We start from the raw sequence: 26033 nt of genomic DNA, 5'->3' as shown, positions 1-26033 counted from the left end.
CTGTCCGTCACCAATTCCTTCTGCCCATTTATCATCATTCGCCAGTTCGTCCTGGCGAATGAGCCATTCCTGCACCAAGCGGTTCATGGCCCCATGATCTCTGTGGCAGTGTGGGACTCATCCAGCACCTCGGTTTGGAAGAGAGCCCACTGACAGCCTGACTGATCACCAGTGCCCTGTGAGGGAGAGGTAGGCATGATCACCATCCCAGCTGCTCCAGATATCAGAGGTGAAGTGTAAGGCTACCTGCATCCCTGCCTTGCACAGCTTCTCCCTCAAGTACTTCCTGCATGCCTCATACAGGGAGGGCACCACTGTCTTGCTAAAGGTGGTGCATGCGGGCACTTTGTGAGATGGGGCCAGAAGCGCTATGCGCCTGAACCCTGACTACTCAACTAGGGAGGAGGGGTGGCTATCCAGAGCAAGCATCTCCCCAATGGTCTGGGTGATCTTGCTCGCCTTTGCAACTCGCCCCCCTCTGTCTGCAGCTTCCCCCCACTGCACCCCCTATGAAAAAGTGCTGCCTACACTGTCGGCGGCACCTGCAGTCAGTCGCCACTTGCCACACCCCCTGCCATTGACACCGCTGGGTGGCAGTGATGGCACCATCAACGGCAGCCCTGTCCCCCTCCAATGCATCCCTGACTGTGAGGTGCAGCTATTAACACTTTCCCTTTTGTTTTCTGTTTTCCTAAGAAGGAAATGACTCATCAAAGGTCACAAAACTTGTAATAGAATCTAGTGTCCTATCCACAATCTGCCATCCCGTGGGAATCCCTTGGGACAGCACACGGGATAACACCCATGGACTGATACCACACATCAACCTTACATGCCACCTTTGATCCATGGACTGGCCCTGCATTACTCATTTGGCTCATGGAGATGAGAAGGTTGAGTGCCTGTGTTCTAAATATGTAGATCCATTTTGTTTTCAATTATCACAGTGTAAATCTGACATAATTTTAATAAAATAATTGTTGCTGCTTGTAATTGACACTGTGATGGATGGGAGCAGAATTTAGGTAATAAACACCCCTTACCTAGATATACAGGTACGAGAGGTTATAGAAATAGCATCAGAAATGCTGATCTAAATTGGAGGGATAAAAGATTAGAGTACCTGAGAACTGGGCTTAAAGCATACAATTTAGGCCAAAATTATTAGTCACTTTTGCATAACTGGGCCTTGTTTATTTGTACAATGTCTTACACCAGGATAGGGATCAAGTGGATCACAACTACAAATTTCTTCATTTCTAGCCTTGAGCACAAGCCGCATCTTCTTGCCTTGCATTATTTAAGAACATCCATTGATAAAGTAAAAATTGTATCATTTGAACATACCAGAGAGTGAGGGTTTTTATTGCTACACTTCAATGTATAATTTGATCCATTACTTGCTTAGGAGAGTTCTTTTGCTTTCAAAGTCTATTGAAAACTTTGTTAAGGTGCAGTAAGTTGTGATTTCATTCACTTGCATTTTAAATTGTAACTAATTACAGAAGGAGAGAAGGAAAAACTCAGTGTTAGTAAAAATGCCCTTGAAGTAACACATCCTGTCAGGATTCATTTAAACATGTTCATGATAAAGTATGACCCAGCTGTAGATGAAAGATGCAGTGACATTATTCAGAAAATTAATTTGTCCACGATCAATAATAGACGGCAAGATATGACAGTACGTATAGTGTATTTGGTCTAGCTGGAAGTACATATCACAGCCTTCACAGTCTTATAAGAAATCCTATCTAGAGAGATAAATGTCTCCTTTTTTACACTATTTCCAGTTCAAATTGTACTTGCCCAGGTGACAGACTGACACCATGCATTAGTCATAAATGATCAATTCAGCTCAATTTGAGACTTCCCTGGCATGGCAAGAGCTACACAAAGTATCAAAATTTAAGTAAAAGAGTGCCCCACTTGTTCAGCCAACCTAGAATGGGACTCGCGCTGAGGTCTGACACTGTCCATTTGTTATTAGTCATTACAGGTTTTCCTCATTGCTTTTTGAGATGTCACTGATGATTCCTGAAATAAGCATTTTTTAAATTTCTGTATTTTGCCTTGTTTTCTTCTTTACATCTGTGGGCATGTGTGCCACCATCTCTTTTGCAATATTACCTACCCAGGCTATAATCTGGTTTCAGATTGGCTTCTGTGACCAGGCCTGTATTTGGTGAGAGTCTGCCTCAGTTTTACACATTATACTGTAGTTAAGTAGTCTAGTGATTCTGAGCAAGGGTCTGAGCGGTTTAATGTGTTGTAGTCTTTGATTTGTTCTTTCCCATGGCCAGCATATGGAAGATTTAGGAGATGGTCTATGATCTAGAATATTTTGGTCTTATTGGGGCTGTTTGTTCCATTGTTTGGGAGACCAGAGGTGTAGAGCCTGGAAAGTGATGATATATAAAAGTGGATCATATTTTAATTTCAATATAACTTTTAATCTTTTGTCCCTTTTTTTAGTGGAGAAAACACACATTGTTTTCTTTTCTGTCCTATTTTATGGCACAAGAGCCACACTGTAAATGGTTTCGGCCGTAGTTATTATACTATAACTTGTTCAAAATTCTTTTCTTTTAAATTTTATTATGGCATATATACACACACACTTTTTCTCTCTTCTTTTATGCAATGCTCTGTCATTCATTAGCAATACTGTGTCTCCATTGCTTTTGTGGATTTCTTAATTTCAACAACGCAGTGTCTATATACATATGCTTCTATGAACAGATGTCTGAATTCACTTCTTTTTAAGAGTTAGGTTTTATTAACACAGAAATTAATAATAACACAACATGAAAGATGATCCAAGCCTTCTTCCTATGCTTCCAGTGTATATCTGTCAGAAATGCTGGGCCTCAATAAAAAAAACGCTGCATTACTGATACTAAAAATACGGTACTGTAACTTTTGGGCCACTTACAAGACGGCTAAACTGGATCTAAATTAGAGGTCAGCAACCTAAGGCCTGTGAAGCAGTTCTGGCTTACAGATGTGGCTCAGAGCAGATGTGGCTTTGGTGGCATTTGGCAGCAGGTGGCATTTGGCAGCAGGGTGCTCTCACTTCATCATGCTGCAGGCAGTATCCAGGCCTTTGGTTTAAGGAAAGCTCTGCCCATGCTACACTGCACCTGAGGCTTCATCAGAGAGGTCTTTCCCTGCGCTGTGCTGCAGCTGGGAAAAGTGGTAGAGTGGCCCAGTTCTAGTGCCCACCCTCCTGCAAGCAGAGCTGGTTTGTTCTTGCCCCCATTGGAAAATGTTGCTGACCTCTGATGTAAGTGTTAGAGAGATGTCATTTACACATATTTAACATTCTTACATGTGGCAAGTAGTAATTTCACAAAACGAGAGGTGTGGCAGGAAAAGTAACTAAAAGGAGATCACTAATTAAAGAAACTCTCCATCTCCTATGCCCAGTTATATTCAAGACAATTTCTGATTGAACATGCAGTGATTTGAATCCAGATTAACTCCACAGTCTCCATTAATGCAACTGAGGTTACAATCTGGTGTATTATTTTATACAATATTTGCTTTCACCACTCTGTCACCCTGCATATTGTCAAGTCTTTTGTTTGCAGTTATCACCATATTTTATGCTTTATTTAGAATTCTTCCTCCTGGAAATAAAACCTTCCAAAATTAATTATTTTTTGAAATATGGGATTTTTATATTAGTTCCTTGATTTTTTAAGTTTCCAATTTAGGATTTTGAGGATATTTAGGATTGATAATAGTATACCATTCCTTTAACAGTTCAGGGTGCAAGTTACACTTGTTCTGCATATACACTGAGTGCAAGATACCCCTATCGTACACTTTATATTAATATATATGTTTAAGATTTGGGGCTTAATTTTGCTCCATTGCATTCATGGCTGTTACACCTTTTTACTACATATGCAGTGTTGCCAACTGTCATGATTTTTGGCATTGTTCTTAAAGTCTATGCTTCGGGAATGTGAAAAACTTAGCTCTTTCTTTTATATATATTTATATACATATATAAAAGAAAGAGCTAAGTTTTTCACATTCCCGAAGCATAGACTATAAAAACAGTGCCAAAAATCATGAGAGTTGACAATGCTGCATATGCATTACTTGTTTTATCTAAGATAAATCTTTCTGTGTATCTTTCTAATATAATCATTTGAGATGGAAGCCACCTCATGAAGATACTACCAATGTCTTTGAAGCCCTGCCATAAAAAAAATTAAACTTCTTATGTACTGAGTTGAAATAACATAACATCAGTTCCTATAATTAGTAAATTTGTATAATTTTGTGTAATCCATGCTTTGGTATTTCTTTCACAAAATGAAAAAAAAAATACTAAGCTCTGTATCTCTTGATGTTGTTCCAGGTTGAATTTTTAAAATTGAATTGTATGCATGCAAATAATTTTTACTTATGGTAATTATCACTCCTTTTTGACCAGGATTCTTAGGATCATCTTGTGAAGAAAAAATTGACCCCTGTACATCGTCTCCCTGCAAGAACAATGGGACCTGCTATGCTGATAGACTTACCTACTCCTGCAGTTGTAGTTCTGGATTCACAGGATCTACCTGTGCTCAGCTGATTGACTTCTGTGCTCTGAATCCTTGCGCACATGGCATTTGTCGCAGTGTTGGAACCAGTTATAAATGCCTCTGTATTCCTGGTTTGTACCAAGCAGTTCCACATTATGTAAATCTTTTAATACTTTTTACACAGCTTCCGATATATAGTTTAAAATTACTTCCTTTTTTCTTTTCAGTATATAATACACATTGAGCAGATGTTCTATCTCTTTAGAATAATGATAGGAATCTCCACATTCCATTTGGATAATCAAAAATTGCAGGGTAAGCACTGAAACACTGAGTTCCATATGGCTTGGTTTATATTTACAGCTGTATTATAAAACGATAGCTTGCAGGGTGAAGTTTTTAAAGATGAGGCATCAAATAATAAATGAAAAATGGAAATTTAAGTAAAGGAATGGGAATGCTTGAAATCAGCTAATTGGGAAAGGCTGCAAATATGAAGTAATAAATGTAAACCTCTCACAGGAACTTAGGGAAAAGTATGATCTTTTCCTTAAGAGCCCAGTCCTGCACTCCATATTCACACAGGTTAACCCCACTTATTAATTGCAGTGGGACTGCTCATGTGAATACAGATAGCAGGATCAGATAGTAAAACTGTCTTGGAGTATATAGACAGAAAGTATGATAATTTGAGGTTACTTGGAGAAAAGGAGGCTTTTTCCTTTTGTCTATATATGCTTTTATTATAATGTTAGCTGTAAATCTAGGAGTTGCAGATGTTCATGAAACTATAGGGGTAGATGAGCTGGTGCCTGTTGGTTCTGGCAGTTATACAGATATTGCAGACTACACAGTCCAGCAATTATAACAATTTTGGAGTAGAATTCAAATATAGTGTTATTGTGAGTTAAACTTACAGGCAAAGAAAGATCTCTTCTCTTCATTCATTGCTTATTATTGTGCACATTAACAGATAGTAATGAGCCAGGCTTTATATTTGAAAATGCAAAGGGAGGAACAATATCAACAAAGAAAACAATGTTATTTTTATTTTCAAAATGAATCTAACCCAGTTAGCAGTTTTTCACATTTCAACATAATGCCCTTTTTCTTGCGGATCAGGAAGTGGGCAGTGATAGCCTTGATTGTTTGGAGAGGAATCCTGCTAGCAGACATATGCACTTGTTACATTGCTAGCTAACTATCTAAAGATGAATGTTTGAGGGATGATATGCTCAGCTAGAAATCAGAGAATCAATGAAAAGAGCCAGAGTGACATCTTATACTGAACTGTTGTGCTGTTTTACCATGTTGTCATCAATGTGTATTAGTGCAGTAGGATGACATGCAACATGGCCAAGCTGTGCTCTGCAGTTCTGCTCAGTATAATAGCTTTTCTTTGTTCTCCTTCATATGGCTTTTCAGTAACTAGGGCAGGATTCCTGCCCCAGCACCAACTCTGGGGGGAGCCAGGGGTTGTGGAAAAAAAAATGCGATCAGCTGCATGATCCCTGCAGCAGCTGGGAGTGCTCTGTGGCTTCTAGAAAATTAGGGGAGGGGGGAGTTCTCTATTCTTTTCCCTTACCTTCCTGGTTTGGCAGAGTAAGAAGGGATCCCACCAGCAACAGTCCATCTATATTCATATATTATCCTTCCTTATTCAGGTTTGTTATAAGGTCTGACAGTTCTGGGTACTTCAGTAAGTGTAGCAAAAATACATCAAATTAAATTCTTACATGCCATGAGAGGCACTACAGGATAAACCCTCACTTTGAGTGTTACTGCTTTAGATGTTTTGATGCTTTTCCTCTGCTCCAAATAATACATTAAAATATCCAGACGGAGAAACTTGAAGTCTGTTCTTAATATACTGATGCTCTACAGAATGATATTGGCAAGATGAGATTTAGGGCCGTATGTCGGTATTTTGGTTTGATTGGGCCTGTGACTGACTGCTCATTCTTGGAAGGGGAGCCATTGCTGACTGTTTCAGGTGAAATGACCATTTTCCCTGACAAGTGAATTGTCTTTTGAGATGCCTAGGCTGTAAGATTGGCCACTAATTTGAATGAGCTGTAGTTACTTCCTAAAGGCAATGTAGATTTCTTTGATATATTGATTCAGGGCAGATCTGTATACAGCTGATCTGCAGAATATCAGTCTTTCGGAGTGGAGCAGAGAATATTGATTTGTTTCTGGTGAATTATTTCTCCAGTAGAATGAAACATTTGCTTTGAGAAATAGAAGATTTTGAATGGACTCTATTACCGCAGTTCTGCTAGAAAATATTTGTAGTAATCTTTATGACTGAGGGGCAAGGGTCGGGATTTGAACCATCACAAAAGGTTTTGAATGACAACAAATGACATAGTTCTCATAAACCAACTGAAGATGGTTGAAATCTTGTCGTAGGAATTTGGTAATGTTGTGAAATTACATAATTTCCCTCAGAGGGAGGAAAAAAAATAAAGATAGGAAATGGCAGGCAAAGAAATGCTATGCTAGCATCACCCCAAGATTCGCAGTGGAATCAAAGCTTACAGCATTAGAACAGTAATTTTTTTAAGGGATTATCTTGAATTCCACTATTACTTGATTTTAGGAAGGCCTTTCTGCCACAGACATTCAGGATATGTGAATGGTACCAAACTTTATCAGCTCATTTGCTCCCATAATAGTTGTGTATATTTAGTGTTCAGTGTGAGCCTTGGTCTGGTGATTGGCATTAATATTAGACAAATGCCCTGCTGTTTCCCAGCACCTAGTATGATGTCTACATTTCAAGAGGTGAAGATGGCAGATTTTCCAATCTTCATCACTGAAGCATTTAATTGCTTTGCTTTTAGTTTGCATAATAGAGGAAGCCCATGAGAACAGGTTAATTTGGGTAACTTGTTGAAGAGTGACAAGAGCAATCATATTTAAATATAGCTAACATCCTATTTTATAAAGAGGGAGCAAAATACAACTCATATCAGGTTGCTAATTTTTTCTGTATTCAATAAAAATACCTTTTGATTACAGATAGGAGGACTTGCCAGGTGTTATTTTTCCAAATTCATTTGCTAGAACTACAAGCTTGATGAGATGGTAATACTAACACTTTCATTCCTGGTATCTTCTTCTGTCAGCACAACTGCATGGGATGGGAGAAACTAGAAGGACAGGTTTGAGATTTTTTTTTGAAAAAATGTTTTTATATAGATAAATAGATATATACAACAGCTCTAAACAGTATTTAAAACACATACAGAGTTACAGAAATATACCCATTGCAATACACACACCTGTACTTGTTTGCACCCATATACCCATCTGCATTCCCTTCACCCTTGCAATCACAGTGTCCCTCTGTTCTTTCCCTTAGTCTTTAGTCTTATAGGTCAGGTTGCTGTCACTGTCATTGTCTTTGCCATTGTCACTGTCACCATTCTCATCCATGTCACTCAATTTGCATTCTCCTTTGCTTTCTCCATCTTCTTCCTCATCATTGCTGCTATGCTCCCTGGAGAGGATGGCTTTGAACAGTTTATGCCAGTGGCATCTCTGCCAAATGATCTCTGCAATTTCTTCACCATCCTCTATTACCATCTTCTGGTAGTAGGTCTGCAGCTCACCCAGTCCCATTTTAACACAGGTCTCCACTGAGCTTTGTGTGCTGGCACACGAGGAGCTTCCTGGTCTTCCACAGATTGCTGCTGATGCAGGAAATGAACTGATCGTGGTAGGCTGATGGGAACCCCTGTTGTTTGGCCAGGTGACAATATGGCACCGCTTCTCTGGTCATGATCTTGACTGTTGTCACCACCCAGCAGAGCCAATTTACCTTCTTCCACACCTCCTTGGTGTATGGACAGAACCACAAGAGGTAGCTGGTAGTCTCTGCTCTGTTATGGCAGATTTCTCTGAGACAGTTGGGCTGGCTTCTCTGACCCTCTCTGTCTCAGAGCCTGCACAGGTAGCACCTGTGCTTGCCGGTTCAAGTCCCTCTGGTCTTTTCTTAGGCCCTTGTGGAAAATATGCTCCTACGTAACCTGTCAGCCATCACCAGAGTGCAGATCCATGGTCCTCCTCCCATCTGAATCTCCAGAAGATGCCCCCCCTGGATTCTGTGGGTGACATACTTTGGCAGGGGGAATAACAGTGCTGTGTACAGGAGTACTGGTAGCAAAACCGCCTTCATGAGTGACATGGACCCCCCCACCCCCCCTCCATGAAGAGGTGGCATGTGTGCAACAGTCCCAACCATTGTTTCACTTGGGCCTCCATCTTTTCCCATGCCTTCCAGTCACTCAACTGAGGGTCAAAGTCTACCCCAAGGGTCTTGAACCCCTCATGGGGGACAGAGACCCCAGGGACAAGAAGTCCCTGAGTTTGCCTGACACCAGGCAAGTGAGCTTGGCCCCTGCCACTGCTTTGTAGATCTGTGTGCTTCTGCACCCTTTTGACTGACCACTTGTCTCTGCACAGATGCTGAGGTTGTCCATGTAGGCCAGGACCCTGGTCTCTTTTCCACTGCCACTGGAGATCAGGACTCCACTGATCCTGGGATCCTACCTGATCCACTGGGCAAGGGGTACCTTCATGCAGATGAAAAGGATTGGGGAGAGTGGGCAGTCCTATTGGACCCCTGACTGTCCCATATCGGTGCACTCAGGAACCCGTTGACTAGCACCTTGCTGCTCCCGTCCCTGTACAGCATCCTTATCCAGCTGATGACCTTTGGAAGGATGCCCATCTTCTTCAGCGTCTCAAAGAGGAACCAGTGGGATAGTTGGTCATAGGCCTTCTTAAGGTCCAGGTTCAGCATGGCAACTTTCTGCTGTCTCTCTGATTGAAGCTGGAGTGCATCTCAGCTGCAGCAGGGCACTATGGATCTGGTGCCTCGGCAGTGCACACAACTGATCATAATGGATGATGGACCCTAGGACAGATTTAAATCACTCAGCCAAGACTTTGGCCAGCATCTTGTATTTAAAGCTGAGGAGGGCAATGGGCCTCCAGTTCTTCAAATACTCCTCTGGAGTTGACAAGAAGGGTCATGAGGCCCTGGTCCATCCCAGCCCCCATGTGGTCCTCCTGCAGTTGCTCTTGCAAGACCTCCAGGTTGGGGCTGGCCCACCTGATCCCAGAAGGCCATGTAAAACTCCTGGGGCAGGCCATCTGCCCCAGGCATCTTACCATTCTTGAAGCAGCAGAGGATCGTGTCAATCTCCTCCAGCATCCACTGCTTCTCCAGCTTCTGCTGCTCATCTTCCTGAGGGCTCAGGTGAGCTCTTGCAGGCACTGCTGCATGGCCCCTGGGTCCTCTAGGCATACAGTGTAGAGTTCCCCGTAGAAGGCTGCCATCTCCAGCATCTCCTCCTTCAACTGGCACTCTACCCCTGCTCTATCTCTCAGGATGGTTATAGACTCCTTCTTGGTCTTCAACCTGCTAAAGTAAGCAGGCCACTCCTCCCTCTTCTCCATCCGGGGGCCTGAACTTGGAAGATCTTTTTCCTGGCCTGTTCACTGTACCAGGCTCTGATCTGGACCTTTACCTCCTGGGGGCGGACAGGTGTGAAATGCAACAGCAGCCAGTATAGCAGTGAGAGAGAGCAATAGGAAGAGCCAGACAAATTGACAGCATCGTCCCTTCAATAGAACGGCTATTCAGTACACTGTGAGCAGCTTAGCTTATCTGGCCAGCATAAAACTGCTGCTCTTCCAGCCAGTGCTTGTTAACAAGAGGAAGGACACAGTGAAAAAGCATTCCAACAGGGAAAATAGAAGTGTCTGGGATGAAAAGCTTCAGAAGGGAGACAGGCTCTGTGTGATCAGTATTTCATTGCCACAAGAAGCCTTTTGATCTTTGAGTAGTTTTTGTCTTGATGCGCAACTAAAGTTGCATGCCAGAACTAAAGATTTATGTATTCAGATGTCAACATGTCTGCTCTGAAAAGGTATCTTTTGTTATTGATGAGAAACAAATATGCTTTAGGTATTTTGCAAATTGGAATCTGCTTAGGGACATACTCAGGCTTTGCATGATACAGAAGAAAACATGCCAAATCAGCCAACATCTCTGCCTTCCAGGCACTAGGTAAACTTCTTTCTAAATTCTGGGGGAAAATGCATTTTTTTTTAACCAGCAAGCAGTCCTATTTAGAGGAGGTCAGTGACTATAGGAAAATCTGCAGGATTCTTTATTATTTCAAGGCATATTGGAAGTTACAGTAGTCATACAGAGAAATTTTAATCTTCACAGCCATGGGCCTTACTTGTGGTTCTGGAAACAAAGAGCTGGTTAACTGCTGTGTACAGGATTTTTTTTTTTTTAAATCTGTATTACTGAGACTTGCTATGTAAATCTCTGTAAAGTCATTTATTGGTTTTTCATTTTTGCCCTGGATTTAGTAACTCAGTACTTGGACATACAACACACTTACAGCAAAATAAAAAAGCAGAAATGCTGTTTAATTTACACTTGTATAAGTGTCACACTTGTATAATTTACTTGAATCTGGTATAGAATTACTGTAGAAAAAATTAGAGATAAAACCACACTGGAATAAGTTATACCACTGTGTGTATTGTGTGACTTCAGTTTATTCTGGTCTAGTCATTTACTTGAGGCAAACAAGCTGTTGCCTCTTCCCTGCCTTGTTTTGAGGCACAGTATTAGCTGCCTATAACATGTAGTTACCACGGAATAGCTGCTTATCTTTCTTTTCCAGATCTCAGTGTAATCTATGTTGATGTACAAAACCCATGTAATGTATACCAGTTTGAATGCGTCATGTATCCAGGCCCTCTTGTTCACTGGTGGTTTTAAAATGTTTTCTTGTTTCATAGCTCCTTTTTTATGGTGTGGAAATGTATTTCTGCTTAGATATATGCATGTGGGCCTTAGGGAAGTAATAGACCAGGCCCAGAATTTAAATGCAGGTGTCTTACATAGTACTGCCTTAGTTGAAATGTTTCAGGTAGCTCTATTTGTGACATTTTAAGCAAAATATTTAAGGAGCTGCTTTGTATATTGGCAAGCATTGTGCATATAATCATAAGCTTCAGCATTTGGTATAGTTTTGATAGGTTTCGTTTTGGTGAAAGGGGTCAGATTGACAGCTCTGGTGAATACATTCCCCCTCTTATCTACTGGGATAACTTTCCTGTGGTCTGCCTTGCCAATAAGCCTGAAACTTTGTTTAAGGAGACTTAGTCTTTGGCCATTTTGTAAAGTAAGATAAGAGGTTAGGGTTATGGGAGCTGGAAGTGAGTCTTCAAAACTCCCCTCATAACAGGGCCACCAAGTATCCACTGGAATTCCTATGATGGTGGCTAGCTATGAATGGCTCTGCAGCTCATTAGCTTGGAAGGTTACAGTCCCCCAATTAGCAGTGGTTAAAGTAGATTTAAAAAGTCCTCTCACCATATCATTCACGCACTTTTTTGGCCAAGACAGAGGAGCAGGAGTAGAAATAGGAAAGCTGAGCTATGAGTGCTTTTACTCCAAAAAAAATGGCAATTTGAGAGAGTTCTAGCCATCTAATCTATGTGTCGATGATTCCCACAACACCTACTTTTAAAAAACATCAGTGTAGTGAAGTTAAGTTATATGAAAGACTGGAAATACCACAGTTTTTATATGTGCAACCCTCGTTCTTCCCTCTTCATGTCTGCTTTAATTTAGATTTTTAATTATGATTGTCTTTTGCTCACATGGATTGTCAACAGGATTTGAATCACAGACCTACAGATCCCCAACACAGACCCCTTTCAGATGAATAGGTGACCTTTTTATAGCTCTGTCCCCTAGAAGATGATAGGAAAACCCATGGCAAAGTGTGCGTCATAATTATTTATAAGGCATTGTAGAAATGTTGTGAGTCAGGTTTCTCGTGGTCTTTTTTTTGGGTCTAAGACCAGGGCTTGTCTAGTAATTAGAGCGGTAGTTAAGGCAACGAAGGGTGAAACTCTATTCTGGTATATTAATTTTCAAAAGGCAGTGTGGCAAAGGGGAAGAGTCATGGTACTAATGTATTAAATACTTGGGTTCCATGAAGCCTCTCAATTACTTTATTTGTAAAATGGACAAATAAACCTTGTCTTCCTCTTGGTCAGGCTTATAGAGGAGTCATTAATAAGGCCAGTAGATTGCACAGAGATATTGCATTAAAATGGTAGTTAAAGGTGAGAGCCATCCAACCCAGCCTAGTATGCCTCCCCTCAGGCTAGGAGATATTTCATGGAGGAATCTCGTGTGTGTGTGTGTGTGTGTGTGTGTGTGTGTGTGTGTGCGCGCGTGCACAAACAATTTAGAATTCCAGAATATTTGATATGTAGTTTAGCTGAAACTTGGTGCTATTTTCTTAACTTTAGAGCCTGTCAGTTCCACTTCATTTTCTTGCATTTCTTCTTCAGAAAGCAATTCTGTTTTTGAGGAAAGGATATCACTTCCAATTACTGAGGCAAAGGACCACACAGTTTTGCTCATAACTGTAACCTCAATGCCATCCATCCTTTTATGCATTGTTTCTACCAGTAGACATATAATGTCAGCTTGGTTTTCATCTATGTTACTTCTGTCTCAGAATTACATAAAAGGAATTTTAAAGAGGTTTAATTTAGCTCAAGGAGTGAGAAGACTGTTTCATTGCCTTGTTTTCTGGCTAGGGTGCAAGGTCAAAGAGTGGCAAATGGTAATTGTTTTGCTTACAGGTCTGTACTGTTCACATAACCCTGAAAATAATGTTTAATATCAATTGATTTTTTTATTATTGTAAGATTGGGTTATTATTCTGTGTTATTGTAAAATTACTTTGAATGGAACCCCTTGCAATGTTTTGATGGTTTGCTCATTTAGGGTCTGATTCAGGGTTTACTGAAATCAATTGGAACCTTTTTATTGATTCCATACTCTGTCAGAACAGGACTTTTAATTCCAGACCTATTCTTTTTGTTTATTAATAACTTTCCCCCCATCCTTATAATCTTTTTTTTAATTGGGTAGCCTTATTGGTAGTATTGTCCATTTTGAATGGAAAAGAGTCCAAACTTTTTAATTTATAAACTTTGTATGGTTGAAAATAGAAGTTACAATGGAACTTTAGATATAATTTGATTCTGCAGTTGTAGAACCCTTGCCTGCTAATTGAACAGCTGGTAGAACCACAGCAATAAAAGGGTGAGAAATATAATATTGTTCTGGCCTTGGCTTTTAAGACATGAGGATTTGGAGCTTGTAATTCATTAAAAAATAATGTAGATGTTACACAGAGGGAAGCACGACATTAAATATCAACTCCAGGATAAATTGTCAAACTGCTAGAGTGAAATCATAACTGTTATAACATCTACATGGGTGCTGATTGTGACTTCAGTAAAACCAGAATTTTGCTGCTGTTATATAGGTAGTACATGAACTAAATCAAGAATTCAAAGCCACCCATCCCACACAGAAACACATGCCCAAGTTGCAACAGAGTCTGTTGATCCCAGATCGGCCCCATCAGCCATCTTCAGACCCACAGATAAGGGAATCATGGTAGACAATCATCTATGACTGCATGGGATTGCCTATGGTTGCCAATGAGTACATAAACATTAAATTTGTTAATGTTAAGGTTGTATATGCAATCTAAGACAAGTTTTTTCCCCATTTAACCTAGAGGTAAAACCCCCTTATCTTGGATTCAAGCACAAGATGGTGGGGAGCAGGCAGTTCCTGCAGCTCCAACTCCAACCCCAACTTGGTGTCACAAATGGTGTCAGAACTGCTGCCCACCCCCCATCTCCTCTTCTTGTTCTAATTAACTTATACAGGGAAGGAAAGCTCCTTTTTCACCCTGCCTTTGCTGGGTTTGAGTCCAGGAATTCAAGTGGGTGACAACAGCTGTTGATCTGCCTCCACCAAGTGCTGCTGGAGAGGGTAATGAATTTGTCTCAGTTTATTTGACCTGAACTGTAGTGGCCTCCTAGACCTGATCCCATAGTAATTTTTAAAGCAATTATCTGCCAGTGAAGTGCACCTCAGCAAGCAGCACAAAGCAGAAATACTCTCCTGTGCAAGGCAGCCTGTTTGAGCGAGCCTCTTTTTGTTCAAGGATCAGGTAGGCATGAGTATATTTGAGTGCCAGGGAAGTCTTTGTGAGATGTTAGGAAAGCTCTGAGGAAGAAATGGCATGCGTAAGAGAGACCTTAGGAGTAATGCCTACCTGATCCTTGAACAAAAAGAGTCTCACTCAGACAGGCTGCTCTGCAGAAGATGGAGTTTCTGCTCTGTGCATTTTCCAGCATGGTCTGCAGGCAGCTAGTTGCTGAGGTGAGCATCACTGGCACATAATTATGTTAAAAATCACTATGGGAGCAAGTCTGGTAGGGTTCACACAGTTTCAAATGGTGAAAATATGGAACCACCATGGAGACAGAGGGTGTTTGAGGAGGCAAACTGTGGATTCTGGCATCCAATGGAAAGAGGATCAGGTATGTGCAGCTGTTTGTATAAAGTTGGGATCCTGAGGCTGTGAAAAGATATCACATTGATCCAGGGATAAACCATTTTATCCTGGGACAGTGTGCAATTACACAGACATCCAGGTCTGTTGTCCTGGGATAAACCCTAAACAAGTTTCCCAGATATGAGGTAGTAACAATTTATCCCAGGATATTGCAAAGTACATCTGTATAGTTATCTAAGGAGTGCATCATTATATCAATTGCCACATACAGATGTTCAAGTTTTGTCTGCCAGAGCAAAAAAGGCTTCTCAGAGAGAAAAAAGAGTTTCTCCCAGAAGACTGAACATCTGCATACTTTCCCCAGCTTAATTCTTCTTGGGGACCAGGAGGAGAGGAGGTGAGGGAAAAGGCTTCTGTGCCTTCCCAAGACTGGGGTCACTAGTCTGGAGAAGGTGTGAGGGAGCAGCTGCTCCCCTGCACCATCCCATAGCCTGCGCGGAAATAGGAGGAATAACTGACAGCTGCTCCTCATCTGCTTCTCAAACTGGAGTTCCCTGTGTGAGAAGCAGGCAAGGGCTTTGCTGTGCCAGCCCCTCTGCTCAGTTCTCGGACACTGGAACTGAGTGTAGGGCAGAGATGGGAGCCAGGTCCTGGCCCCTCTTGTTTCCCTTTGCCTCCCGTACTTCCCAGTGGACCCAGAACAGTGCTAGGAAAGGCAGGTTGCTTTGCTGCAGCAGCAATGCTCTGGAACCTTGATGGTATGGTGAAATACCCCTGCCTTGCCCTGCACTGCTCTGAGTCAGCCTGGAGCAGTACAGGGTGACGCAGGCTGCTGTGCCCCTTCCACAAGACTCCCAGAGCCATGCATAGTAGTTGAGTGCTTCCCCCCCCCCGCCCCTCCCAACTCTCCCTGCACTCCTCTGGAGAAGTGCAAAGAGCAACGGCTATTCTGTGGGGGGAACCAGGAAGGTTCCCACTGTTGGCACTGGATTTATGACCCAGATACCTTGTTCCAGGCAGGCCCAAACCCTCAGACCAACCATGACCTCTCCATTTGATAACAGGCAAACTTTATTGATACTGAGTGATGGATAAGAATAATGTAGGCAAGACAAACAAAATATCTTCCTCAATTCTGTTTCTACTAGTCCTAGGGATGTAACAGAGGGAAGGTACATCTGGCCAATATGCAAGCTTTACCCTGAGGTTCGTTCTTGAATGTCAGAGGTCAGCAGCCCAGAGGCCGAGGGCTGAGGCCCCCTACTGGCCCCCAGTAGGCTGGGTGAAATGGTCTGGTGGTATGCCCTCTGTCCATGGTGGTGTTGGGTTCCCCTCTTAGGGACCCTTTGCTGCTCTGAAATCTCTCCTTTTGTATTCTTTCCCTCCTCTGATGACTCCTCATCTCTGGGCATTGTTGATTGGTTTCCTTGTGGTCATCATGCTGTCCTGTCAGCATATTCCTTTGTTCCAACAAACTCATCACATGCACACATCTTAATTTGGTTATTTCCTGGTCTTCTAATTTGCTCTGTTCACCAAAACCAGAAATTCCAGGGACTCTGCAGTTGGGCACTATGACCTGGTGCCAGTGCTGGAGAGTCCATTATCTCTGTTTGGGTACACCGTTCATATTATGTAGCTTCAGGTAACAGTTTGATACATGTCTTCAATTTCCCAGCCTGTGTGACTGATGGCTTCAGACACAGTGGGCCTTGAAGGAAACTTTAGCACAAACAAGCTTTTATAAATCAAGCAAGTTTTTATAATTTACCCTTGCCACTCCCCTAGACCAAAGTTCTAATGCAATATGTACTTTAGCTACAAGTCAATTCCTAAAAGCAAACTTCTAAATATCATTTTCTAGACATCGTCCACCACTGGAGAATGCAGCCCTACTGCGAGTCAGCTGATTGGTGAGATAGGGAGGCATTCTCTTGGGACAGGAACACTCTTTGGCTGTCTGTGGCAGCCATTGCTTTTTAGCAGCTGTTAACTGCCCCTTGACAGTCTACCCTCTTTTCAGGCAGGGGAGAGGGCAGGCTATCAATTAATGGGCTCCTTTCTAAGGGTGGGGGTGGCCCAGGAGGGAGCCCTCTAGTACCCCCAGGCTGGAAAGCTTGACTGGAAAGTTCTTCAGCTTTGGAGTTAGAGGAACATCTGTACAGTTCAGCTCGCAGGCTATTTTTCTACTGGAAGAAATTTATTTTGGTAGAAATACACATCTGCAAGCTGCCAGTGGCAGAAAAGTGGCCTTGCATTCAGTCACTCACTAAACCCTGATTAGAAGGGTAATGTGTATATGTGCCAATCCGGGGACATTTTTGTTCAAACACAGGCACATCTTGTCCAGGACAAATGTAATGCCTGTTCCTAGCCTAGTAGGTTTAGTGTGCTATATAAAGAAGCATGGCAAAGAAAGAAGGGACATTTTTAAAGGGAAAGGCTATGTGGAGGTTTGGCAAAGCTTGTTGGGTAATTTTGAATATGTAGTTTTTTATAAAAATTGGGGATAACTTTTTGTAAAACATGTTCCCAGTTTGGGTGAAAGAAAAGGGGCATGGAAAGAGGACACATCTACTTCAGAAGAGAGGCTTGTTGCACGTTATATCCTGTCTGAACCTGAAGGTTCTGATACTGACTGTACATTCAGGTTCTGTCCTTTTCTGGGAGAAATAGAGTAATAGGCTCATATTACCTATAAAGCATGCAAGATAAGTGTATAACTAAGAGTGTTTCTCTCAGCTGAGGTGGCACTAACAAATGCATCACTGATTGCCTAGCGTTTAAAGAAGTAACATAATGTAGATATTATTTGTTTGTGTGTAGCTGCACTAGCTGCACATAGGCACAAAAGATGCAATCAGTTTTATTATTCATTGATTCCGAAGCATAAAAGCAGCAGAATCTTAATAAAGTGTCTGGGGAGAGATGAGCTTATCGCACCACAGTCAATTACTTTTAAAGTTATCAGCTAAGGACACTCCTGGGGTCAGTGTATCCATTTAATTTCTTTGACTGCAAAGATAAAAATGAGTTATATGGGTTTTTCTGATATATATGTACAACTAGGGCCAGGGTCCTTAATACATTCAGTACCATATTAAACAGCAGTAGTACAAAACAAAAATTTGCTGAGATTTATGTACTTAGTTTAGTGACAAGAAAATAAGAAACTTCACTGTATATCCAAGCTGTTGGCCTAATCCCATTGCAAGCTTTTTCCATTCACTGTAGTGTACCTGGAAATGGGCTGTTGGTAGGGATGATGATAATGTAAGCTGTCCCTCTGAGCATTAAAATATAGTATGCATGGAAGGAATCTACCCTCTAGTGGACAAAAAAGGAATCTCTTCCACTTTAGGATTTATGCCATTATGTGCATCTGTTTTAATCAAAGGGAGGTGAATACTGATTTCCCAAAAAATCAGTTGCTTAATTTTTCAAAACAGAACATTTCCTCCAAGGTAAAAATATTAATTACATAACTCTTAAACTATGTTCAAAATGCCTATGATGAGACTAAATTTATGCACATTTAAAAAAAATCTGCTAGATGATTGAAGTTTCTCTGGTTTATATATTGGGAAAGATCTCACTGTATACAATTTATAGTTTATCAGAAATTAACTAAACAGAGAATAATTCGCAAAATGGCAGTGGTTAAAGCTGACAAGGTTCTTTGGGTAAATCTGATATCTTTTATTAGATCAACTAAATAGGTTCATGGTTAAAGCTGCACTCTTAAAGGGGAGGATATATAAAGGGGAGGATATATAAATTGTAAATAAGGACTAGCATGACATTTGAGAGCATTGGCTAGATACATTTGACTATATCATATATTTAGGGGATCCTTAATTGAGGGCAAATTTGCAGTGAAAGAATTCTGAATTGAACCTGCAGGGAGGTTCATTAAATATTGGGAGTGTTGAGAATATGGTTATCAACTCCTTCATGACTTATTTGTGAGCCACTACATGTTACACGTGGAACTAAGGAGCTATAAGTGTACAAGCTACTAGGGCTGTGCAAAGCTTCGGTCCCTGATTCGATTCAGCTGAGATTCAGCCCGATTGAGTGGCCGAATCTCCGAATCCAAACTGAATCAAGAGACTCTTAAATCTCTCCGAATTGAATCGGAACCCTCCAAATCCATTCGGAGAGATTTGGAAAGATTCGATGATTCAGACATAGACACAGCTTTAAATGTTTTTTCTACATACCTCAAGGTACCAGGTGGCTCGTGAATGCTGAAATGGTGGGGTAGACGGAGCGTCCCACAGGAGCATGGGGAGCTCCCCAATGAGCTTGGCAGGACACCCGGAAGTAGGCATGAAGCACTTCCGGTCCACTTCTGGGTCTGTTGGGGAGTGCATTGGGGTGTCTCCCCCCCCCCCCCCCGGCTCGGTGACCAGTGCCTCTTGGCTCTGGGGTGGCACCTGGGGTCCCCTTGTGGCTGATTGCTGAGCCAGGAGGGTGCATGGGGGCCCCTCATGCGCTCAACCATGGACCTGGAAGTGGACTGGAAGTACTTCTGGTCTACTTTTGCGTTCACTGCCGAGCACATGGGGGGGCCCCCTGCTCTCCTGTGGGATGCTCCATCTGCCCCAGCACTGCAGTTTTCGTGAGCTATACTGGGCACCTTGAGGTATGTAGAAAAAACATTTAAAGCTGTGTCTATGGCCGAATTACTGATTCTCTGAATTAGCATTGAATCTTCAGATTCGGATTCAGCCAAATTAAATTGGGGACAGTGATCTGAATCAACAATTACTGTCCCCGATTCAGGCTGCATCCGAATCGAATACGGCCTGTCTCACCCCTCCCCCCCCACAAGCTACCTTCATCACTGATCTGTTTATGGGGACAAAAACTGCCTTTATGATGTTTCTGCTCTCCCTCCCATGTAGATGAACAAGGAAGGACAAAGACAGAATGAAGACATGGGCCAGTACAGCTAAGGATCAGACTGTTGCTAATAATTTCCTCCCTGCAACAAGGTCTCAACTTTGGAGAAGCACAGCTGCTCCCTATCTCTTGTCCAGGGCTTGTGGGAGAGCCACAATCAAGCCTTTACCATTAATATTAGCAGCCTTTCATGAAGTATAGGTTGTGATTAATTGCATGTGATAGAAAGCTTGTCTATTCAATGTCTTGACTTAATTTGGAGAAAAGAATTTAAATGGTACACGAGGCACACAGTGTTACAGAAAATGAATTCTTTATCTCTTTCAAGGAGATGAAAAAATCTTCTGTTTAATCTAGTCTACAACATTAAAAAAATACCATAGATATATAGATAGATAAAATTTCTTACTATAAAACAGAATTTTCTTTAAGGCATTCCACACTTTGGCTGTAAAAATAGTAAGGGAATAGGTTGGGTAGTTGGTCATGAAGAATTGTGAAACTCGGAGTATAATGTCTTTACACACAAATCAGAATAAGAATAGTGTATGTAGATGCAAAGGAAAATATACTGTAGTGGTAAAGGAGGAAACAGTGTCAATGTTATATAATCAGAGCCTTATTCATCATAAACTAGCTATAGATCTGTAAAAGTTATGTCTCCTACAATACTATAACACTTTTCTTACTACTTATTAATACGAAAATATACTTCTTTGATCAGATGTACTACATTAAAAAGGTATTTCAAGTACTAAGATAATTACACGATACACTGGAGTGCTAGACCATAAAGAAAGCATCATGTTCAAGTGGACTCAGTAACTTCTGATTTCTCATTCTGTTGTGCAATTGATTCACTAAATGGCCATTAGTAAGATGCCTAACCACCTAACCTTTCCATGCTTCTACTTCTCCATCTGTATAATCAGACTATAATGCTTTGCCTACCTCCTGGGAGTACTATGAAAACTGAGTATATTAATGTTTGGACAGAGTTAATTGTATGATAAAATGTTATACTGGTTAGGTTTACAAGATTATCATCACTCTAAGCCAGTTAAATTCTCATAATGCAAAGTTAATCATGAGAAGTGGTAGACACGTAGTTGTTATGTTGTTTCACTGCTACAGTTGGAAAACACCTTCTTCAGATTTGTTATAATCCGTGATAATTTTGGTCATTTGTTTTTATGATCATGGAAATGTTGTAATTCACCCTTTTCAAAATGTCTGAGGGAATATTTCTTGTATGGTGTCAGATGCTCTATACTTGTTTCTCATTTTTAGCTGTGTAGCAGATGTTCTGATGCATTAAAGTATATGTGTCTACACAGCATCTTTCAGTTAGTGACCATCTACCCAGAATTCAAGATGATCACATTTTATCTTTTCCTGGAAAGCATTTCATAGCTTGTTTTATTTCCTATCCATGTGCTTTAGGTTACCATGGCCTCTACTGCGAAGAGGAATATAATGAATGCCTTTCTGCACCCTGCCAGAATGGTGCCACCTGCAGAGATCTTGTCAATAGCTATGAATGTGCATGTCTTGCTGAATATGAAGGTAAAATCCTTTTTTTGCCTCTCGTAATGTAAGTATTGCCTACTCCATATATTTTATAAGCAATGTTCTGTAATGAATAGGGATACATGGCCAAATTAAGTTTTAATATCTCCCTATATACAGCAGGAAAATAAATTTTAAGTAGACCCTGACCCCAACACTCAGGTGAGTAATTCTTATTTACATCAGTAGACACACTAGAGTCAATAGGATTACTCATTTGGACAAAATTTACCTATGTAAGTGTTTCTGATTTGAGGTCAGAAATGTTGAGAGATATTAGGTCAGGGGTGTCAAACATACTGCCTGCAGGCTAGATCCAGCCTGTGGAGCTATTTGATTCAGCCTATGAGTCGGTGGACACCCCATATGCGTATAGGCGCCAACTTAGAAGTTTGCTGGTGGGTGCTTGCAGACATAAAACTACCCCTGGTGTTTTATTTTAAATTTGGTGCATTCTTGCATCAAGCCCCATGCAGGCCCAGAAAAAAAGCATGTTACTTCAATCCAGCTCTGGTGTCTGTAAAGATCAGGTGCTTTAGTGGGACTTTTTTGGCACTTTCATCTAATAGCTGATTGAATTAGCTTTAGCTAAAAGCACCAAAAAGTCCCGCTGAAGTGCCCGATCTTTAAAGATGCTGCAGAGTTGTTCCATGCTGCTTCTTTCGGTAAAGCTCGGAGGGGGTGTGTTTTTGAGGGGGGGTTTAGCATCTGCAAGCACCAAAATGGCCATAGCTCATGAGTGTTGAGCACCCAGTAATTTTTTTTGGTGGATGCTTGAACCATGGAGCACCCACGGAGTCTCACCTATGCATGCAACAGACCCTGGCCTGTGCACTGCATGTGGGCTGAACTCAGGCATCACAGGGGGTTGGTCCAGACTTGTGTAACATATAACCTGTGCCCTGGACTCTGTACCATGTGCAGTGACAGGTTCAGCCCACGTGCTGTCCACAATGTGCATCCATGCTGGCCCTGGGGGCCATTTGCACAGTGAGTCAAAGGTCCAGCACATGCTGCACACAGCACAGGGGATTAGCATGGGGCACACGCTCCATGCAGTGCCATCTTTACCCCAGAGTGAGAGCAGAGGGTCAGTCAGTGGGGCGTCCCATGAAGCATATAACCTTGCCAGCCCCATGCTTCATGCAGCATGTATGGCTGGTCCAGCTCCACATGCTGCATGCAATATGCACTGGGCACAGGGCTCACTATGCACACAGCCCCCATGGCTGGCACAGGGCACATGCTTCCTGCAGCACATGGGCTAGACCCAGCGCTGCAGATGGCACAGAGGGCCCAGGGTGCAGGCTGCATGTGGTGCCCTGGACCGACCCCTTGTGCTACCTGCAGCACTGGGTCCAGCCTGTGCATTGTGGTTGAATACATGATGCCTGCTGGCCATGGGGGCTGATGCATGCTGCATGTGGCCCAGACCCAGTGCTGCAGTTGCTTCAGAGTGGTCAGGCCTGGTCTGGCCAGCAGACCAGCTCAGGAATGCTCATCCAGCCTGTGGGGTCTTATGAGTTTGAACCCCTATACTAGATTTTTCTTTAAAGAGATGATACTAAAGCGGTTTTTGGATATAATTTGAATCAGTTTAGTTACTTGGAGTGATGGAGGACATTGGAGAACTTTACAGAACCTTGTTGATTTTTTTCCAGTGTAATGAGTTAAAAGCAGAATTACAAAAGATCACATTGGAACACATTAACAATATTTGTCAATGTGGAAATAATAAATAAGAAAGCAGTTTTCTGGACATTTAATTGCAACTTGTATAATTCAGAAATAATAACTCAGTGAATGCCCTTCCGTGTTGACTGGGACTGACACCATACACACGTCAACAAATTTTGATTTCATATAACATTTCCTAGTCATTTTATAAAATAAAGGAAGAAAACTGTAAGTTAAAATGTTGTCCATCCAGAATATTTCATCCCAGGGTAGATTTATTTCATTTCGCTAGGAAGAGTAAAACATTAGGGTTTCTATCAACATGCATTTTCTCACTCTTTTGTGTGTACCATTGTGGGTCTCTGAAATATGTCCCAGCCCTTTTTTTCATCTATCTTGCTGTGATTTTGATTTTCATCCATGACCACGGCTTCCTTCTGGAATTGGAGTTGAGTATCAAATGGATGGTGAGCTTTCCAAGCTGTGGTGCCTTCATAGCAAAGCAAAAGTTACCAAGAGTGACATCACCAACCTTCAGTACACTGATGACTGTTATCCTTGCACACACACAGACTGATTTGCAGGCTACCTTTGATCTTTTCTCAGTGTCTGTCACAGCCTTAAACTCTCCCTTAACAGTGGGAAGAACAAGGTTCTCCATCAGCCTGCCCCAGCGCAAGCTTCCCTCCTCCCACCACCAATTACCATTGGTGGAGTATCCCTGGAAAAAGTTGAGCAATTCCCATACCTTGGCAGTCACCTCTCCCAGTCAGTAAATCCCAGTAAGAGCCAGTAAGTCTTGATGTAGAAATCAAACATAGGATTCACTGGTCCAGCATATCCTTTGGAAACCTACTTCACCATGTTTTTGCTGACCAAGATCCAGAGATGGAAATTAAGATTCTGGTCTACAATGCAATGGCTATCCCCATGATCCTTTATGATCCTTTATGGGTGTGAGACATGGGTGACATATGAAAGCCATCTTAAATGCTGGTTCCATCAGCATTGCCTCAGGAAGATCCTTCGCATTAGATGGGAAGACCATTGCACCAATGCCAGCATCCATTCTGCAGCTAACATAACCAGCATTGAGGCAAAGATCATGAAACATCAACTCCGCTGGTCTGGTCACTGTGTGCAGATGGCCGATACTTGTCTCCTAAAGCAAGTCTTCTTTTCTCAATTTAGTCATGGTGAGAGGACCTGTGGAGGACAGAGGAAGCACTACAAGGATACCCTGAAGGCATACCTTTAGAAGGGTGGCAACAACCCTACAAATTGGGAAGTGCTGGCTGGTAACAGGTCTCAATGGCACTGTGCCATACATCAAGCAACAGCCCACTTCAGAGAAAACTGTCTTGCAGAGAAATGACAGAGGAGGAAGGAAAGTGCACAGCATCCTGGCCAACCGTTGTGCCCATCCCCCCTCCCCGGCAGCATTTTCATATCTGTGGGAAAACTTGCAGAGCACAGTTGGACTCCTCAGCCACCTTAAAACTCACCAGTAATCCCCTCCAGCAGACATCATCCTTGTATCAAGGAATAGCCAATGTGATGTGTACCATATTCTCTATGGCTTTGTTTGTTTTAAAGGCTGAGATGCAGTTTTGTTTTCGCACTGCTTTTTGAGTCATACTGTGATAGAATTCTGAAATTAACTTATAAATAATTACACAGAGTGGTGGTATTTTAGGAACACATGAATCCTTATTTCTGTTGACTGAAACTCAGTTAGCTGCTGCTTGTGACTGAGTTTTTTTTTTCTCACTGGTGTGTGCTCTCTTTTCCATTGTGTCAAGAATTCATCATTCTAGAGGTTTAAAGTGGGGGACAGACCCGTAGCTTTTTACTGACAGCAGAAACAGTAGTGTTTTCTCATATTTTGGTTGAGATGTCATGTTGTTAACTCAACCTGAATATTTAACAAAAAGTAGTGTGTGTTTAACCCCTGAAATTCCAGGAAGTTAATTTTGCTTTAGCTATTTATATGGGACCCAGTCCTGTAAACACCCTTTACTAGACATTGTGTTTTCTACTGCAAGTTGATTCTGAGACTGGAATAGATCCTGGCTCTGTGTTGTCTTGTGTGTTAGCTATTCATCTAAACCAGAATGGCCTCCTTGGGCCAGATCTGGACCATTGCAGGATTCCTCATGACCCAGTTCCAGTCCCACCTCTGGTGGTGGGGCAAGTGGCGGTGGGGTTAACTCCAGTGCTGTGTTGGCTGAGGGAACCATAGGATTAATACCACATCTGCTCACCTTGCTGCTGAATTCCTGGCCCCTCCACAAGCTCCATTGGCCATATGTTTGACACACCTCATCTACACCATTTCATAGAGGGTATAAAACATTATTACTAGGGCTGTGTAAAACAGCACCATTCCATTTTGACTTGAGTTTTGAACTTTTGATGGAACAGTGTTTGATTTTGAATTTCATTTGGATTCAAAACTGCTGTTCCGTTTTGTTTCGTCAAAACAGTGATGCTGTTTCGATTGCTGTTTTGATGTTTTGCTCATACGCTATAATGGGGAAGCTTGAAACAGCCTCTCTCATCTGGCAGGCAGATGGTGGCCCGCAACCCTGTGGGGGCTGTGCCAGTCCTCCTGGGGCTTCGGCCCCCTGATCTGTCTGCCAGATGAGGGAGGGAAGCCAGGTGCTGCTGCCTGGGACCGGGGAGCTAGGGAAGGGAACTGAGCCCAATCGCTGAGCTGAATTCCCCTCCCCAGTGCTAGGATCAGGCTGAGGAAAGGAACTCAGCTCAGCTGGGCTGAGTTCCTTTCCCCAGCCCAATTGTAGCACTGCAGAGGGGAACTCAGCTCAGCTGGGCTGAGTTGCCTTCCCCAGCCTGATTGTAGGGCTAGGGAGGGGAACTGAGTGGTTGGGCTCAGTTC

At 42.1% G+C, this 26033-nt stretch overlaps 1 protein-coding gene across 1 annotated transcript in view; it reads left to right on the top strand.

Moving 5' to 3' along the window:
• The first annotated feature begins 1579 nt into the window (after positions 1-1579).
• Positions 1580-26033, top strand: part of LOC102387122 (delta and Notch-like epidermal growth factor-related receptor) — a 77340-nt gene continuing 52886 nt past the window's right edge. The window contains exons 1-3 of the mRNA XM_025215736.1: positions 1580-1681; positions 4769-4856; positions 21332-21454. Of these exons, the coding sequence (XP_025071521.1) occupies positions 1580-1681; positions 4769-4856; positions 21332-21454 (313 nt within the window). The remainder of the gene's footprint in view (positions 1682-4768; positions 4857-21331; positions 21455-26033) is intronic.

The sequence above is a fragment of the Alligator sinensis genome, unplaced genomic scaffold (genome assembly GCF_000455745.1).
Source record: "Alligator sinensis unplaced genomic scaffold, ASM45574v1 scaffold836_1, whole genome shotgun sequence".
NCBI lineage: Eukaryota > Metazoa > Chordata > Crocodylia > Alligatoridae > Alligator > Alligator sinensis.
This window is presented reverse-complemented; position numbering and strand designations above follow the sequence as displayed.